The 19142-nt window shown below is 58.8% G+C and overlaps 1 protein-coding gene across 1 annotated transcript in view; it reads right to left on the minus strand.

The window, feature by feature from the left end:
- Nucleotides 1-18421, minus strand: part of ADGRB2 (adhesion G protein-coupled receptor B2) — a 29506-nt gene extending 11085 nt beyond the window's left edge. The window contains exons 1-14 of the mRNA XM_060081638.1: nt 17623-18421; nt 6119-6202; nt 5702-5866; nt 4328-4492; nt 3572-3736; nt 3322-3489; nt 3146-3247; nt 2880-2986; nt 1896-2090; nt 1652-1720; nt 1467-1575; nt 817-1147; nt 377-482; nt 140-183 (exon numbers count right to left, since the gene is read on the minus strand). Of these exons, the coding sequence (XP_059937621.1) occupies nt 140-183; nt 377-482; nt 817-1147; nt 1467-1575; nt 1652-1720; nt 1896-2090; nt 2880-2986; nt 3146-3247; nt 3322-3489; nt 3572-3736; nt 4328-4492; nt 5702-5866; nt 6119-6202; nt 17623-18412 (2600 nt within the window). The 5' untranslated portion in view covers nt 18413-18421. The remainder of the gene's footprint in view (nt 1-139; nt 184-376; nt 483-816; nt 1148-1466; nt 1576-1651; nt 1721-1895; nt 2091-2879; nt 2987-3145; nt 3248-3321; nt 3490-3571; nt 3737-4327; nt 4493-5701; nt 5867-6118; nt 6203-17622) is intronic.
- Nucleotides 18422-19142: the final 721 nt, after the last annotated feature.

Consider the following 19142-nt stretch of genomic DNA (forward strand, 5'->3'; position numbering starts at 1 on the left):
ACAGGGTTTGCCCTTGATCCCTTAGGCCAAGGATGGTGCCAAGGCACCCTCCCTCTGGCCTTCCAGGCAGGACATCCACTCCTGAGGGAGGAGTCCCAGGGCTGCAGGCTTCCCCACACAGAGCCCCTGCCCAACTCACGCTCTGGAGTAGTCCCAGCTGGCACAGTGGGGATCCGTGGTGCCCTGCAGAGCAGAAGACCTAAGTGCAGCGTGCGTGGGACGCTGCCCACCCATGACCACCCCCATCCTGCCATGGCAGGCCCCACACAGGTCAGCGGTTCAGCCTGCCATCAGGGCAGACCACCTCCCCATCAGACAGGCCTTTGGCTGCCCTGGCTGGGGCATACCCAGGGTCCCTGCCCAGGGCCCCACTCACGTTGATGATATAGGAGAGCTCCACGGTGATGAGGGGCTCAGCTAGTGGCTGGGTGGGGGGCCTCACAGTCACTGTCATCACCCTGGATGTGACGGCCAGTGGGGGCCTGGGGGACAGATGCTGAGGTCAGCTCCTGCCAGCAGGTGCCCAGATCCAGTCAGGAACCCTGAAGGTGCTTTGGATCGAGGGCAGGAGGCTACCATGGTGCCAAGGCCAGGGGAAGGCCTAGAGTTCGGTGGGGCCCAGGACTTTGGGTGAGGTCTAGAGCTCCGTCCAGCACCCCCTGCACCCCCTCTGAAGCCTCTGGGAGCTGCATGGACGTCTTGGAGAAGCACCTGTGTCCAGAGCCAGGCGAGGGGTCCCTGAGGCTGCAGATGGATCTCTCTGTGGCCAGCACGGGCTCAGCCCTCCTTCCCTTACCTGGGCCTCCCTGGACTCACCTGGGGGGCGGCAGGATGAGGCCGAGGGTGCGGTAGAGCACAGCACCAATCACAAAGTAGGAGGAGGACTCCTCAGGGTCTGCCGGGAGGAGGCGCTGGTGGGAGTGGCCCGGGCCAGGGGGCACGGTTCCTGGGCCTCTCCCCCTGCCAAGGCTGTCTGCTGCCCCGGATGCGGCCGGCTTCCCTGGGGAGGAGAGGCTGAGCACCTCCTTGGGTAGGAAGAGGCGGTCCTCTGAGTACCGCACCCAGTCCTTCATGCCCCGGCGGCCGCGCATGGGGAACGTGATGTCGCTGGACACAGCCGAGACGGGCTCCCGCTGAATGCTGATCACTGCAGAGGACAGACAGAGACAGAAACAGAGCGGAAGGTCACAGGGGAAGAGATGAATGTCGGGGAGACAGACAGCAGGAAGGCAGATGCAGACACCAAGGTTGGTACAAACAAAGAGGCGGGGGATGGAGAAACAACAAAGAGATGGAGCATGGGAAGAAACGTGGAGACAGAGATACAAATAAGGGGTTAAATGAGGGAAAGGCAGGGCCCAGAGAAAGAGAGGAAGATAGAAACAGCCCTCAGAAACCATCCCTCCCCCAAGGCGTCCTGGGTTCGGCCACATCCAGCACCCCCTCCCCTGCCTGCTTCCTCGTACCCAGGTTATCTGTGACAATCAGAGAGCTCTGGAAGGCCTTGAGAGCATCGCCCACCAGGTGAATGAAGTCCTCCACGACCCGGAGCAGGTGCACAGAGCCAGGGGACACCTGGGGACAGACAGGGTGTAAGGGACCAAGGCAGGGGCAGCTGTGGGGGAACAAGCCTGGAAGCCCAGCCCCTCACCTGCTGAGCATCATCCCACTTGTCCTTGTTCTCTGCATCCACCATGAAGCTCACCACCTGGAAGAAGCGCTGGGGAGAGAGCAGTGGGTGTTGGGAGGTCCCAGCCCCAGGGAGAGTAGCTTCCCCGCCACAGCCACACCTGCCGCCCCCCGCCACAGACTCTGCTATAGGGGCCCGGCCTCCCCCTTCAATCTAGGGCTTCTGAACCTTCAGCCCTCCTTCCTCTTAACAGGGTAGAGGGTACCTGCACGTCATCAGCCGAGGGCACATAGGTGGCTCTCTTGAAGGTGTCAGTGACATTCCTCAGAATGTCCACGGAGAAAAGCAGGTCCCCACTGTAGTAGGTGCGCCGGGCCAGCAGCTCCTGCAGGCTCCGCACCACTTGTGACATGCCCTCGCCTGCCAGCATGCGCTGCCCCTTGGCCAGGTGCTCCCGAAGCTGCCAGTGACAGGTAGGCTGCTGTCACCAGAGTGTCAAGAGCTGGGACCCGCCCCTGGCCCATCCCACTCCAGTCCACCCACCACTTGCATCCAGAGGGAAAGGGTCAGATAGAGATGCTCAAAGAGATCATGGGGGAGACAGAGTCTAAGAAAGAAACCCGTAAAGAGAAAGAATCCCCAAAGATACGTAAAGACTGAAATAGGAACAGCAAAAGAAAGAAGGAGCTCAGATATACATATAAAAGATGATAAGCACAGTTGAGGGACAAGGCACCTCCCTAATCCAAAGAGGTCATTATACGCTGGAGTGCAATGCGCGCGCTCTCTCTCTCAAATACGAGCTCCAAGCACAAACACAACAAATACCGGTTACAGTCAGACGAGTACACACAGGCCATGTTCGCTAACAACATTCTTACCCCATGGCAGGCCCTGGGCTGGGCATTGGGGACATAAAAATAATTTCAACTTTGTCCCTGCCTTCAAGGAGCTCCCAGTCTCACAGGACACAGACATTGTGATGACACTCGTAACACCTAATGACTGAGAAGCTCAGGGGGCTGTAGGAGCACAGGGGGAGGCACTGGGGATAAGGGAAGACATCTGAGAATCAGGTCTTGAGGGATGAGTAGGAGTTTGTCAGACAAGGAGAGGCACAGCCAGGCAGAAGTGGGCACATCGTATGTACGCCAAGGCACATGGGCACGAGCAAGAATCAAGCTCCCTCCACGCCCACCAGAGTCTGGGACAGATCCCGTGTCGCCCCAGCCCAGCAGGGTGCACTCACTGACAGATACAGGTAGCGGTACTCGTGGGAGATGCAGCGGGCAAAGCTGGGCAGCCCCCAGTAGGCCACGCCCTGGGCACTGAGAAGACAGCGGCGGCTGGCAGACCCTGCAGGGGGACAGGACAGAGGGTTGGGTGTGGGGGCCGAGCTCTCACCCACTTCACTCCACACCTCAGGATGGAGGCTCAAAGAGGCTGGGGGCTCGGAAGGGAGCGGCAGGAATGGCGGGTGTGGGAGGCGTGCAGGGAGAGCCACCCGCCCCTCACCTGAGGCGTTGGGGGGGCACTTGTTGTAGATGATCTCTCCGGCAGCCGCCTTCTTCCACATCATCAGCATCACGTACTCGTCTCTGCACATCTCATGGAAGGCTGTTGGTACAGCGGAGGGGCTCAGCCAGGCCCAGGCACTTGCCCCCAAAGCCCCAGGGTCTGGCGGGCAATACCTGGACACCTCTTCTCACTGCAGGGCTTCACCTCCTCTCCGGTGCCCTCGCAGGGGTATCCCTGAGTGCCTGTGGCCTGGCACATGCGGAAACGGCGCTGCCAGCCCGTGTCACATGTCTTGGAGCACAGGCTCCACGCATTCCACGGCCCCCACTTGCCATCTGTGGCTGCAGAGATGGGGGGCGTGAGTGGCCCCAGGCGCGCCCTGGGCCAGGGCCACCACCTGCCGCCCCTGTGCCGCACACTCACCCGGGCACTCAAGGTTGCCGCACTCCCGGGTGTCAGTGAGGGCCCCGGTACACGTGGCCCAGGCTGGGCCTGCCACGCTGCACTTTCGGCTGCGCTGCTGGGTCCCATTGGCACAGGACGTGGAGCACGGGCCCCAGGGACCCCATTCTAGCCACTGGCCTTCCACTGTATGGGGAGACACAAGCAGGGTTGGCTGTTGAGCAAGGGGTGTGGGGATGCATCAGGGCAGATGGCATTCAGATTTGAATAAGGCCAGACCCACTGGAGAGGGGTGGATGAAGGGGGGCTGGAGGGAGCTGGTGGTGCCTGGGCCTGGGCCTGCCTGCCTGCCACCAGCTCCAGGAACACAGGACCCCTCTCCACTCAGCACTGAGGCACGTGCTCTCTTCTGGCTAGGGAAACGGGCCCCGGGCCACCTTCTGATCTTTGCCCACATGTAAGCCCAGCTTTGTGTCCCCTCACAGCCCAGCTGGCCATGAGCACCAAAGTGCTATGAACAGCAAGGGTAGTCCAGGGCTCAGGGGAAGGGGCACTGGCAAGCAGCCCCCTTTAGATGGAATCACAGGGTGCCAACTCCAAGTAGGCTGGGCCAGGTCACCTCCCACGCTGGCAGGTAGACTTTGCCAGTCTCCCCATGCTTGGTCAAAGTTCACTGGGGTTCCCCCAGGGGCAGGGCACTGGACCTGACTTCCTCCCCTTTCCCGACCCCCACCCGGCTGGGCAGCGCCCGCCTGAAAGCCCACGGGTGCTACTGACCCGGGCAGGCGGCCATACTGCAGAGCTTAGTCTGCAGCTCGGGACCCTCGCAGGCCTTGCCGCCGTGCTGGGGGGGCACGCAGGTCCGCATCCGGCTCCGGGACCCCCGCCCGCAGCTGCGGGAGCACAGGCTCCAGGACCCCCACTCCTCCCACACGCCGTGCACTGCAAGGAAGCACGTGGCCAGTGGCTTGGCGGCACCTTGGCCCCGCCCACTGCCCACCCGCCCACCAATCAGGAGCTCCGGCAGCTCTGCCGCCGCTCCTCATTGGCTCTGCCCTGGGCCCCAGGATTCCGCCCTTTGGGGGTGGGGATGTGGAAGACACAGACTTCTAGTCCCAACTCACACAGGACACTGCCTGTGGACACCCCGACAGGGAGACTAGAATCAACCCAGGAGGGGAGCCAGGGGTCCTCCTCTCCTGGGGGCACAGTAAAGCCCAGGAAAGGGCTCAATATCTACCCCACCTTACCCCATCCCCATCCCTCCCCACCCCGGATCCAGAGCAAGAATCCAACATGGCAGGCATGGGGCAAGAGAATGCCCCTCCCCACCCCAAGCGCAGGGACACACAAATAGACATGACCCTCTACGTGGACACTGACACAAAGAGCTCACATTGGAACACGGCTTTGCCCCACCCCTTTGCAAGCTCCTGGCACACCCCCAGTTGCCAAGACCCCTTCCCAGGTAGCCCTACTTTAAGTTCCCAGCCAGGAGCTGATCTGGCCTAGGCACCACTTCGCTCCCTCAGACGCAAGGGGCAGGACCCGCTGAAGCTGCCGAGCCCCTCCTGACCCACAGGCTGTCCCCACAGGCACATGCACATTCTCAACAACTCCATGCTGAACTGAGGAAGGCTTCAGGGTCTAGGGGAGGCTCCCTGGGGAGTGGGATAGGGAGTCAGAGGAGGGAGGGGATGGTCAGAGAGATCTTCATTTTTTTTTCTTTAAAGTGGCATTTCTCTTAGATCTTGAAGGACAGGCTGAATTTTAATAGCCAAGGTAGTGGTGGAGGGGATAGGATGAGAATAGGCAAGTGCAGGGTGGTGGGAAAGTGCAAGAGGTGCTGGTGTGGCCAGAGCATAGGGAACACGGAAGGCAGTGAGGGTAAAAAGACAAGCCTTGATTACCAGGACGTAGGCATCAGGGGAGTGATGTGCCCAGAACCAAGCCTGCTGGTGCGGGCCCTGGTCTGATTCATCTGTGTCCCCGATGCCCTGTGTGGGGCTGGGCACGGTGGGGGGGTGGGGGCACAGTCAAGTTTGCTGAACGAAAGGAGGAGGCAACCAACCATTTTTGGAAGATGAACTTGCCCGAGTCCCAGGCAGGACCCGACCCTGCAGGCAGACTGGGCGGGGAGGACGGGCATACCTGGGCAGGTGGCTGAATTGTTGCAGGGCCGGGTCTCCCGCAGGGGCCCGCTGCACAGGGTCCCATAGGGGGAGGACACGCAGGAGCGGGTCCGCACCTGCAGGCCCTGCCCACACGTCAGGGAACACACGCTCCACGGGGACCACTCCTCAGCCGCTGGGTCGCCTACGAGAGAGGGACAGCGTCGGCGGCAGGGGGCATCTCCCAAGCACTCAGTCTCAGGAATCCTCCTACCCTGACCCCAAGTGACAGGCTCTTCAGGAGGCAATCCAGCCCTGCCCACAGGCCTCGCATGGCACAGAGACACGACTGAGCTCCAGGACATTGACAGAGACAGGCACACGCCAAGCACACATGCCACCAGATGCCACAGAGTCGGGCCCCCACCACAGAGGAAGGGAGGCGGGCCCGAGTTACCTGTCTGCGCCATGTACAGCCCAGGCTCATCTGCAGACCTTGGCCACTGGGTTTTCACCTTCGGTTCCTCTTCCGGCTCCTCACCTGGAACACAGAGGTGGTGGCAGGGGTTCAGCAGAGGCCAGCTCAGTCCCGCCAGGGTGGCACAGAGAGGGCAGCCTTGCTCACCCTCAGCCAGAGGGTCTGGAACCAACTGCAGGTGACGCTGAAAGAGCATCACGTCCTGCCCCCGGCCCCACCAACACCATTTTACAGATAAGGAAACTGAGGCTCAGAAGGCCACACAGGGCTTGCCTACAGCCTCACGACTGTCTTTTCCTCCTGCCTCAGCCAAACTGGGGGAGACTGGAGAGGAGTGGCCGCTCACATTAATGAGCGGGAGGCTTCTGTGCCAAGTGCTGTCCCTACCTATCTCCTTAACCCTCCCCTGGGAAGTAGGGACCATCACCTCCGTTTAAAGATGAGAAAACTGAGGCCGAGAGAGGGGAAGTGACTTGTCCAAGATCACACAGCTTGGAAAGCCTCAAGTCCAGTCTCTTTCCCCTCACAGGGCTGACCCTAAGGCAGACAAACAGCCAAGGTGAGCAGTTGTGACCACTCCGTAAGCTTGCCTCTGGGACACGCTTGGCTTCATGCCAAGCCAGGGGCTGGGCCTGGGGCCCAGATTCTGCCCCCAAGCAGCACTGGACTGTGACCTGGAGGCACAGGTCAGAATGCCGCCCCTCTGAGACCTAAGGGCCCGGGGCAGGGGCCTCCATCCAGCAGACCCTACTCCCCACCGCCCTGGGGCCAGCGAGCAGCAGGCGCTCTGGGATCTGCTGCTGTTGCCTCGGCCCCCACCTCACCGGGCTCTTGGCTGCCCGATGTCTGTGTCTGGTCTAGGCCTTGGAAGCACTGCCAGCCCTGGAGGAGAGGCTGGGAGCTCCCATTCTCCAAAGCCAGGCCCTCCTGCTCAGACGTGAGCTCACCAGGCCCTCTCCCACAGGCTGGGTAGCGGGGATGGTGGCAGACGTGAGTACAGGGGAGAAAGACCCAGCCCACGTAGAGGCTGCTGGGCAGGTGGGATCGGAACAGCATTTTGGGACAGGGCTCTGCCCATGCTGTCCCCAGACTAGAAGGTACTCCTCTCCCCCACTCCCAGGCCCTCTCCTATTTCTGAACACCAGGTCAGCACCGAACAGGCACTCTGTGTTGGAAGGAACCCAAGAAGGCTGTACTCTTCCTGCCCCCTGCCGCCCAGTCCAGGCTCTGCGTCCGAGAGAAAGCTCTTCCTCACCAGGCATGAAGAGTGGCCACTCTGAGCAAACCTGCTGTCCAGAGGGCCCTGAGCTGCCACTCAGCCCGGCCTCTGGTCTCATCCACTCCTGGGCCCTTCCCTCCACTTCAGCCACCAGTCCCAGGACCTGTTCTTCATCATCCCCGAAACTGCTCCACCATCTCTGAAACCTGCGTCTCCCCACCCCACAGGACACCTTCAGAGTCAGGCAACCCTGGTCCCAACTGGGGCGTGGACACTGACCAGCTGTGTGACCGTGGGCAAGTGTCTTTGCCTCTCTCACCCTGTTTTCTGACCTCTGTAGAACCATACTCAGAATACCCCCTACCCTGAGGGCTGACCTCAGGACTTCCTGACAGGAGATCATGAAGCCCTCAGCACCCTGCTTGGACATGGGGAATGCTCAGAAGGCAGCAACTCTCTGGTTTATTTTCACCATCTTCCCTTCCCTCAACACCTCCACCCCTTCAGCACCCTCACATGCCACCACCCCTCAGCCCCCTGGGCCTCCTCCCTCTGAACAGCATCTGCCATCGCTCCTGGCCTCACTTTGGGCCCTGCCTCTATCAAGACCACAGAGAAGGTGCTGGAACCATGCCTGGCAGCTCCCGAATCCCCTCACCCAGCCTTTCCACCACACCCGCTCAGCCAGTCCCCAGCCCTGGAGACTGTGACAAACCGCCTTCTCCACACCCACCCCCAGGCTGCTAAAGAAATCTACAGCTGTGCCAACTGCCACCACGACAGATTCAGGGATGCACATCCGATGGCCGAGCAGGGCTCCCTGCCTTCCCTGTCCCCCATTCGGCGGGCTGTGCCAGACCTTGACCTCTCTCCTCAAGCCCATCTCCGCCCACTCCCTCTCTGCAACAAGCTCCTTTACAGAGAAAGCAGAAGCTATGACACGGGAGCCCCCCCACCCCGACTTCTTGCCTCACCCCTCCCACTCCCAACTTTCCTGAAGCCCTTCTCTTCACAAAGACCAGCCCCTCATCCCAGTGCTGCCTTCTATTCCTCCCGCCTACCTTCTAGGGAGGGCTCCACCCACCATCCCATCTCATCAGCATTTCGTCAGCATTCTCCTCGTGGCAGCCTGGGAACAGATCTAGGCCCTTTCCGTTCTCAGAGGGGCCCTCCTCTGACCCTCCTGCCTTCTCTGGCTACTGCCCTCGGCTCCTCTTCACCATCAATGAGTGGTCCAGAGCTGGCACTCCAGTTTCTCACCTGCCACTCACATCCTAGCTCAGACGTCACCTTGCCTGGTAAATCCACTGCAGTCTGGCTTCTGACCACATCTTCTGCTGAAACCATTCTTGACAGTCATCAGTGCCCTCCTTGTGGCTAAATCCTATGGATGCTTTGCAGGCCTTGTCCCGCCCGACCCCTTGGCAGCATTTCGCCCTGCTGACTCTCCAGGCCTGAAACACTCCCCTGCCTGACTCGCCTGGCTTCCTGCTACCTCTCCCCCGCCTCTCTGACCGGTCTGTTCTCCTGCTGCTTCCCACATCTGGCATCCACGTTTTGTCCTGTTTTCACAGGACAACACCGCCCCCCCCGCAGGCTTCATGAACCCCACCTGAATGGCTGCTCCGAAGTCGTTGCGCCACCCACCGAACCTGTGCTTCACTACTGTATAGCTTCCTGCCTCCTGAACAGGTCCTCTGATTGGGGGGGCAGGGGGGCTCAAACTCAGCGTGTCCAAAATAGGATGATCATCTCCTCTCAAACCTCTCAAACCCACTTGTTCCCCACCTTCACCTGGAAAACTCCTACTTGACCTTCAAAACCCACCTCAAATGACCTCTTATAGGCAAAGTCTTCCTCAGCCCTCACTCCCCTGCAGAGTTGGCTGCCCCCTCTTCTACGTGCCCACTCATCACAGATGATTCCATCTGCTGACTGTCTGAATTACCCCCCATCCGAGAGCCCTTTGAAGAAAGGCTGTGTGAGCCATCTCCCTGACCACAGGAACACCAGCACAGAATCCGGCCCAGAGAAACAGCAATAAACACCAATGAACGTGTTGCTCCTAGCTTCCCCCACCCCATGGGGGTCATTGGAAATGGTCGTTTGTCATCTTGAGTATCAGCTCTGACCTGCAGCCCGCCACCTAGACCACCCCAAGCTTGACATCCATTTATTTTTTATTTTTTTTATTTTATTTTATTTTTTTTGCTGTACGCGGGCCTCTCACTGCTGTGGCCTCTCCCGTTGCGGAGCACAGGCTCCGGACACACAGGCTCCGCGGCCATGGCTCGCGGGCCCAGCCGCTCCGCGGCATGTGGGATCTTCCGGGATCGGGGCACGAACCCGTGTCCCCTGCATCGGCAGGCGGACTCTCAACCACTGCGCCACCAGGGAAGCCCTCCATTTATTAATAAACGCTCTGGAGATGCCATCTGACCTGTTGCAAATCCAGTCAAGAGTCCTCTCATCCAGCTCCTTTTTGGCGTCTTGGCCATTACTGTTGTGGGTGGCAACCCCTCCCATCCCTGGCCTGGCATCCAGGAAGCCCATCAAATGCGGCCACGTGAGAGGCCAGCCTGGCTTGCTTGTTGTGGACTCACACTGCTTCCTGTGGGGCCCCGTCCTCTACTGAGCACTCACCACCCATTTGCTGGCCAGCCCCGCCATATAACCAGAGGTGGTGTCGGTGGTTTCTAGAATCCACCCCATTTGAAAATCAGAACATGTCCCAGGTCCAGCTCTTGAGCCCCTCTCCTAGCCTCCTGGGCTGGGCCAGAGAGGGCAAGGGACAAGCCCAAGGCCACACCGCCGGGGGGGCCTGCACTGACTCCCCTCCCCTCCCCACCCCCACCCTATTCCCCACTGAGGAAAGCCAGTTCTCCCTGCGGGGGGAGAAGTCAGATAAGACCAGAGGTATCAGCCACTGAAACAAACGTTTATTCAGCACACACCACGTGCAGGCCCCTGCCAGCTCCGGGCCCAGACCAGGGCAGGTGTGAAGGGAAGATGGGCCAAGAGGACAAGGAGGGGTCCAGGAAGGGGTGTGAGCACCCCCAGACCTCCTGAACGTCCCACTCAGTGGGCGCCGTGAGCTGACTGGACCAGGGACTCTGATGCTCCCAGCCCTACCACCTGTCAGCTTTCCCACCTGGCTGCTTGCTGCCTGGGACCCGCTTCCCCGCTCAACCCTGGATGAACTCTAAACTGTTCTGTTTTGTTCTGAATAACCCTGTAGGAGATAATTTACTGCACACCTCCTATGTGCCAGTCACTGCATGCTCTACATTACCTCATTTAATCCTCATTAGGGCAGGTTCTCCCATTTTACTAATGAGGTACTAATGAGGCTCCAAGGTCTCATCCTGGAGAGAGGCTGGTGTGGGATTCGAACTCCAGCCTGCCTGATTCGAGGCCACTTTACGCTGAACTGCGCTGGCTCTGACAAAATGCAACTCAACTTGGACCTCCTCAGAGACGGCTTCCCTGATTCCCATGGGACCCCAAGTTACTCCCTCGCCTCCCCACAGCCCCTCACTTACTTGCCTCTATTCTCTTGTTTTCACACCTCTTCCTAATTGTTCCTTTGAGCATCTATGCCCCGCCTCTGCCAGGCGAGACTGATTCTCCCTTGTAGGCTCTAAAGTGGTCCTCTGGAAGCCCAGCCCCACACACTCGTCTGCTGAGAAACCTTCAGTGGCTCCCCACTGCTACCACCACAGTAAACCTCTGAGCCTGGCATGCTCTGGTCCCTGCTGACCTGTCCGGTCCTGTTTTCCCCTCCCCACCAGGCAGCCAAACTGTGAGGCCGTGTGGGTCAGTGGGAAGGATGTAGATTTGGGAGCCAGACAAATGCAGGTCTGATTCCCAAGTGTGCATAGTGTTGCTGTGTGCCGTTGGGCAAGTCGCCTCACCTCTCTGAGCTTAAAGTTTTCCAACTGAGAATAGAGGTGACACTTCCTAATTCATCATGAGAATGAAATGATGAGAGATACGGATCACCTGGAGCATAATAAACTCTCAATGAAAGGAGCTGCCACTCCCTTCTTGTTATCCCTTGAACATGCAATTGCTTTCCTCCTTCCACTCATCTGTTAATGGTGTTCCCTCCTCTTGGAACACCCTTCCTCTACCTCAATCTGTCAAAATCTTCTAGATTTCAAATGCCACCTCCTCCAGGAAGCCTCCCTAGGCTGACTACACAGAGGTCTGGGTGTGCAGGTCCCTTCTTCTGCTATAGCTGTGAGTAACCTGTGCTAATCCCTCTCCTGGCCCCTGAGGGAGGGTTTCAATCTCCCTAGACCTCTTGCACAGACGGCCCAGCTCTGAGCTGCCAGACACAAGACAGGCATTCAGCAAACACCAAGTATCCCTGAGGGTTCCTCCACCCCAACCACACAGGACCACTGTGGTCTCACCCCTGACACTGGCAGGCAGGGTGGGCACAGGCACTTTGCCATCTGAGCAGGACTGCACACACCTGCTACCCCATGCTCCGCAGACCCTGCCCCTCAAACTCCACACAGTCCAGCCCCCTCAGCCTCCTTTGTCATGAATGTATTAAAAACAACCATGATAGGGGCTTCCCTGGTGGCGCAGTGGTTGAGAGTCCGCCTGACGATGCAGGGGACACGGGTTTGTGCCCCGGTCTGGGAGGATGCCACGTGCCGCGGAGCGGCTGGGCCCGTGAGCCGTGGCCGCTGAGCATGCGTGTCCAGAGCCTGTGCTCCACAACGGGAGAGGCCACAGCAGTGAGAGGCCCACGTACCACACACAAAAAAAAAAAACAAAAAAAAAACATGATAATCACCACTTCCACGGGGAGAGAGCAGTGCAATTTACAAAGCAGTCCTCCCTCCCCAGGGTCTCTGCATCCTCCCTGAGGCTGGCCCTAGAGCCCCAAGTAGGCACCAACTGATCCCCCTGAAACACCGTTCTGTCATTCCCTCCATGGCTCCCCAGCCCCAGCAGAACATCAGGACCCCAGGGGGGCCAGGGCAGAGGAAGGTGGCTCTTGTAAATTCTAGACTCTACCTGTGCAGTCCCGTGCAACTGGGTACACCCAGCCAGAATGCCAGTCCCCTTCCAATGACTTCCTCCCCAGGCTGCTGGCCTATCTGCCCAGCCTCCCAACAGAGCTAGCTGGGTCTCTGCCACCTTCCCCACGTAGCCAGGAGCTCCTCGAGAGCAGGGACCGCGTCCGACTCATCATTCTTCCCCCACGCCGCCCAACTTCTTGCTGCCTTAAAGCCCTCGGCCAACAGGGTGAGGTCCCAGTGTCTGGGTGCAGCAGTCAGAGCCTTGGCCCCATCCCCCACCACTGGGGCTACCGTCTGGTAAAGGCTGGTCTACTACAGTCCCCTGTCCCCAGCATGTTCACACGCCATGCCCTGGCACGGGCTGCTTCCTTTACCTTGAAAGCCCTTCCCCTTGCACCGGGAAATGACTTGGGAGGCTCACAAATGTGCCATGAAATAACACTGGGTCATGGACTGAGGAAGTGATCCCCTTTCCAGGTCTCATTTTAGTAGAGTGACTATTTGCCAATCTGCCTGGGATAGTCTGGTTTAGGCCTATCACCCTGATGGAATTAATAGTACCCCCTCCCCCCATTTATAACCTCGAAAATGTCCCGGCTCAGGTGATAAATTATATGGCCACCTCACTTTTAATCCTTCCAAGTGCATGAGAAAGAAGGTCTCCGTGCAGTCCGAGACTTTAACACATCCCCAGTACGTGCTAATTTCTCTTTCTAACAAATTGAGAGGAGGGACGAGCGTCTAGCTAGAATCTGTTGTTTCTTTTGTTACCTTCTATTTCAGATAAGTGATACTCTTTTTCCATTGATGATATGAAATTTCTTTTTAATGTGTTAAATTTCAAAAGCGATTTGATTTAAAGAAAAAAATGCACAGGCTAGTGAATTCCTATTCACTCCTCAAAACCCAACTCAGAATCACCTTCTTTAGACCACCTTCCCACCCCTTTGTGGTTTAATCCCTCACTCTTCCTCCTCCCTTGACATCCAGCACATACATTCATACCTATTACACTAAGTTAGGACAATACACAACTACTTATCAGGGATTTACCATGTGCCAGGCACTGTGCTAAGCATTAACCCAAATTCTCTTGCTTAATCCTCACCATTACTCTTTAGATAACTCCACTATCCCCATTTTATAGGTGATGATATAGGGATGAGGAAACATGCCCGTCGTCGCACAGCTAGTCAGTGGTGGTGTCAGGGATTGAACCTGGGGCCTGGTGACTTCAGCCTGTGGCCTTGACCACCACTGTACACTAGTGGTCACTCTCCCCCACCAGAGGGCAGAAGGTGTGTCTGCTTTACCTCGGATCTCATTCACTCAGAGCCACTCCAAGGCCTGGCATAAACTCCATTCTGATAAAGAAATGAAGACGTGTGTGATGGATGGGCTGGGACTCAGTCCCCTTTGAGATGTCTGGGGGTGGGGGTGGGGTGGTCTGTGCCCCACTCCCCATCCCATGATGGAGCACACAGATTTCTGGCAGCAGAGATCTGGGCTGGAAGGATCCTCCAGGAATCGTACCACATGTGCTAGGTCTCCCCCCACTCCACTCTGAGAGAGGCTCTGCCTCCCCAATGTCTGCACCCCAAACAGTCAGGTAAGGTAGGGCCTCTCTTCCTGCCACCAGACCATGCTGGCCAGAGGAAGATGGCAGAGCCTGAGGGTCAAGGAGAAAGCCAGGTGAGGACTGGGTTAGGCAGGTGAGAGGCAGCCTCCTAGAGGAGACAGGGCTTGAGCTGTGCTTGGAAGGATGGGGCAAAGGATAACCCAGGGCAAAGGGCATTCCAGGTGAGGGAAACAGCCCAAGCAAAGGCAGGGAAGCCAGAAAGCAGGGGGTTCCGGGGCCAGTAGGAGCCCCAGTTGAAAGGGTGGGAGAGAACCAGAGGGAAAGCAGGTGGCAGCTGGGTCAGGGGCGGGACTGGAATGCCAGGCTGAGGAGTCTGGACCACGATGGGGAGTCCCTGGGGGCTGAATCAGGGAAGTGACACACAGAGAACAGGGGGTCCTGAGGCCCCAAGGGGGTAGCACCTTGTCCAAGTCACACAGCAGCAGTGGCAGAGGGGGGATCTGAACCCATTCTTGCCTCCCAGGCCTGACACTCAGGGGACCGCAGGCTCACCTGGTGCCCATGCCTCTGGAATGGAGCCTGGATGATGGAGATGGTGGGCTAGTAGCCACCAGCCAAGGGTGGGACAGTGCCCCTGGGGGGAGGCAGGGAGTGTGGCAGAGGAGGGAGGGGGCTGCAAGAGTGAAGGACACTTTCTCCCAGATGTCACCCCGCACAGCCACATCTCAGGACTGGAGGGTCCGCAGGCAGGAACTGCAGGTTGGCGACCGGCTCCCTGTAGCTGGGCTCTGGAGCTGGTACCAATTCTACCACCTGCCTTCCGGCCCCGGCCTCGGCCAGCCTCCGTGCCTGTCCTCTGTGGAGCTCCTTCCTGCCTTCCTTCCCTTTCTTCCTCTCCCCCCACTTAACAGATTGCGGCAGCAAGATGGCACAAATTTATGGCTCAACTCACCAAAAATAACAAGAGATTTATCAAAGGCAGTTTGCGTGAAATTAACAGGCATCTGTACCCTCTTGTCAAACGCACTCAGCTCTGAGGCGGGCCCAGGCACTCCGCTCCCAGCCTCATCGCTCTTCCAGTACAAACCCAGCTCCACCCCGCTTGGCCTTGCGTTGATCCTACCTGGGACGCCCCAGAGAAGCTGAGCACTGCCCCCCTGCCCCAGTGCCTGGCAGAGGGGCTGGGATGAGGATCTCACCTGTTCACCACCATCCCACCAATCTTGTCCTCAAGCTGGCAGCTCCATGTGCCAGCCAGTTCTCCTGCAGCTGGTACATGTCCAACTGGCCCAGTGGGGAGGAGGTGAAGGGAAGCATGGAGGTGAGGCCAAGGGCTTGGCCAAGGTGGTGCTGCCCAGGCACAGAGTGCTCCAGGCCCTGATGATGCCACTGGCCCTCAGATGCCCCCTGCCGCATGGAACAAACTGAGTCGTGTGCCCATCATCTCTTGCCCCAGAGAGGGTGGGCAGAAGGTAAGAGGTGGCAAAGAGGAAGAATCCCTTGCCTGCCAAGGGAGAGGAAGGGGCTGTGCCAGCCCAACTGTGGGCACCAGTGTGCCCTGTGAGCCAATGGCTGATGCCACATTACCACCACCCCTGTCCCCCACAACTCCCTACAAGAGCCCTCCCTGCAGGCCATCCCATGGAGCAGCCTGGCAACATGCCAAGCAGGACAAGGGACATGAGCTGGAAGCCCAGGGCTCCCTGCTCAGAGAAGATACCAGGCTTCATGCCCAGGGACAACCAGGATCCAATCTCCTCCCATCCTCAGTCTCAGAGGCCTCTGCAGAGGCTCTGATGATGGTGGGAACGATGGTGCCCTTCCCATCACGAGCCCCCTCTGACACCTAAAGACACCCCGGCTACCAACCAACTCCCAACCATCTCCCGCTTCCGACTTCAGCCAAGCCCAGCTGGCTGCTCCTGGCTCTGTGCTCCACATGGCAGCCTGCCCGGATGGTGCCCGCCCAGGAGGGCAAAGCCTCACTCCATCCACTGTGGACCACTGGGCTGATGGACCGCAGAGAAAGCCAGACAAAAGAACCGGCCCTCTGCCGAGCACAATGGGGGAGGCCCCCACAGAGTGACAGGCAGTAGCGGCCAGGCAGGAGCAGCCATAAACCTCCTGATATACGCCTGGCGCTCTCCGCCGATGTTCGACAAAGAAGCAAAATTCAATTTCTTCCTGCAGGCACTAAATCCCAGGCCAGCCTCCAGGGCCCGTAGCCTGCCCAGGGCCTGGCTGTCACTCGGATGGCTTCATCGACTGCTGCGAGAGGCCACGCTGGCCTAGGGGAGAGGCCAGAACAAGGCCACTGGGCACTTGCCATGGATGGGTGTGATGCCAGATGTCTCAAGAGGGAGGCTGAGAAGCCTCTTCCCCAAAGCCTTGGCAGAGGCTACTGTCATGATAAACACCTCTAATTAAACCAGGGCTATCTCCCCATTTTACAGACAAAACAACTGATGCCAAAAAAAAGGATCTACTCGACGTAACAAAGACAGTTCCCAACTTTCGGGTTCTGTCTCCAAAGCAGGCATGGGAACAGATCATACCCCTCCAATACTCCTAGCAGCCTTCACACAAGAGCCCCTGTGTCCTTGTAAAAGCTCTCAGCCAGATCCAGATGCCCCTCTGACCCATCCCTGCGTGACAGCCTCACAATGGTAGGCGAGCACCTGTTATCCAAAATGGGGAAACTGAGGCCCAGAGAGGGGCAGGAACTCCCTGTTAGTACCAGAGCTGGAAACCAGATCCCAAATCTGCCTCCCTCCCACCCCGACGTCCTGGGCCCCCTGGCCAGTCCCTGGCCCAGCCCTGTTCAGCAGACACTTAGGACCCAGCCAAGGATCTTGGGGCCTTGAAGCTGCAGGAAGGAGGGTCGGCAGAAGGTGGCCGTGGCTGAGGGAGCTGGGTGGGAGCAGGAGCAGGCAGGACTCAAGGGCTTGAAGAGCTTTTGCCCAGTCAGCAGGAAGCTCTAGCAGCTGGCGGCCTTGGTCCCATAAGACGCGGGCCCAGAGCCGGGGAGACAGGGGACGCTGGGAGCTGAGCCAGGCCAGCCCTCCAAGGCAGCCTCGAAGCTCAGGCCTCTTCACCCAGGCACATTCTTCTGTGCCTTCCTCTGCCCTGACCCTGGGGCCACAGCCAAAAACCACTGACCCATGTGGGCAGGAAGACGTCCCTGCGCCCTGCCTAGTCCAGCCTCCAGGCAAACTTGTCAACTTGCAGTGCCAGCGCCTGCCGCCGTCATTCCCAGCTTTGGGCCTTTATATACACTGCTCCCTCTGCCTGGAATGCCCTCACCACTCCTTTGGCTTGGCTCGCTTCCACTTGTCCTTCTGATCTCTGTTCCTGTATCACTTCCTTCAGGAAGCCTTCCCTGACTGCCCAGTTAGGGGGTCCCCTCCCTGGGTTTATCACACTGCATTGTCTATGGGGGTCTCTGCCCCCATTCACCCACCCAGACTGCAAACTCTTCAAGAGGGAGGTCTGACCCCAATCCACTATGGCGACCCCAACACCGGGACAAGGCTGGACCCAGTGGAGACATTGGTGAACAACCACATGAATGCCCCAGTATCCACCAAGATGGGCACCATCAGCCCTCCAGACACACCCGCCTCACCTGGGCCCTGCTCAGACTCACCATATCTCATCTCTGTGGTGAACAGGTCATTGCTGCTCCCCGAATGCAAATCGGCCTCGGCAGGTGGGGCTGGGCCCCCAGGCACCAGGGCATTGGACAGGGTGTGGGCAGCAGGAGGACCCGGAGGCGTGGTGGTAGCGGGGCTGGCCCCTGTCTCACCAGGGCAGCTGCAGCCCGGCTGCGCAAAGCCACAGGCCCTGCCAGCCGCACGGCCGCACTCCTCGCTCCAGCGACACAGGACGCCGCAGGTGAACTGGCTGGAGTTATTGTTGTTGATGAGCAAGACCTCGACGAAGCGGAAGGCCAGGGCTGCGGGCGCCAGCAGGCGTGGGGCCTCCGAGGGCTCGGCCGACAGGCAGAGCTGCACGAAGTTCTTGTCGAAGTGCAGGAAGGTGAAGGGGCCCGAACCGCCGCACAGCTCCAACCCCGCGGCCTCCTCCTCTTCCTCTGGCCGCCCCAACTCCGCTTGGGCCTCCGCCTCGTCGGGGCTGGGCCGCAGGCAGGTAAAGTTGACCAGGTAGTGGTCCAGGGGCAGCAGGCGCGGGGCAAAGTGGGCGCACACCTGCTCCTCACGGTTGAAGCGCAGGTAGAGGGAGTACTTGGTCGGGTCTGGGTTCTCCAGGGTCCAGGAGCAGCCCGAGGCGATGGTAGGGAAGAGGTCCTGCAGTGAGAAGGCCCCGTAGAGCACGCCCGAGGCCAGGGCAGAGCAGGCGCTGGGGGCGGGGTCGAAGGCGGCGGCCAGGCGCAGGGACAGAATCACAGATAGTAAGAGGGGACAGGCTGGGGTCATCCTATGTCCCTTGCCCTGTGGAGAGAGACAGTGGTCAGTGGCCCCGGGCGCAGCCAGCATGGGCTCTGAATCTCCTGTGGCTAGCTGCAGGTCGTGGGCCTTGTGGTGAAGACTATGTTCTTTTAAGTCACCCAGGTCCACTTGTGTGATCTTAGACAAGGGACTTGACCTCTCTGAGCCCCTTACTTGAGAAATGAAGGCCCTCAGGAGAGCGTCTGCAATCTCGTAAACCCTTAAGAAACATTAGTTGTGACTATTATTCTGTGGTTCCTCCATCGGTCCCATCAACCGCCAGCATCTCGGCCTGATGTTCAGATCCAGCCCCGGCCCCACCACGCAACTTGTATCCTCCAGAACTGCTGCTCTCAGCCGCAATGTGTCGTGATCAGCTGTGAGGCGTGTCACACATAATCCAGAGGTAATTGTCGAAGTGGCGATGTTTGACAACGATTTGCTTTTTTATAAATCAGAGCAATTCAAGGTTATTCCCGGAACAATGTCATTCTCACTCACTTGCTTTACTGAGTGGGAGAGAAAGGGGAGGAGTTACCGCTGGTGTGATGGGGACTGAGCACAGCCTGAGCCATGCCCATGGGAGGGCATCGCAAGTGTGAACGTCATGACTATCGCTGCTGTGGATTTCCTGCTGGAAACAAGGGGGAGAGGCATCTGCAAAATGGGTGCAGTTGTTCCCCTCCAACCCCTCTTCCCCTCCCACCATGGTGTTATC

This window comes from Mesoplodon densirostris, chromosome 2 (genome assembly GCF_025265405.1).
Source record: "Mesoplodon densirostris isolate mMesDen1 chromosome 2, mMesDen1 primary haplotype, whole genome shotgun sequence".
Classification (NCBI taxonomy): Eukaryota; Metazoa; Chordata; class Mammalia; order Artiodactyla; family Ziphiidae; genus Mesoplodon; species Mesoplodon densirostris.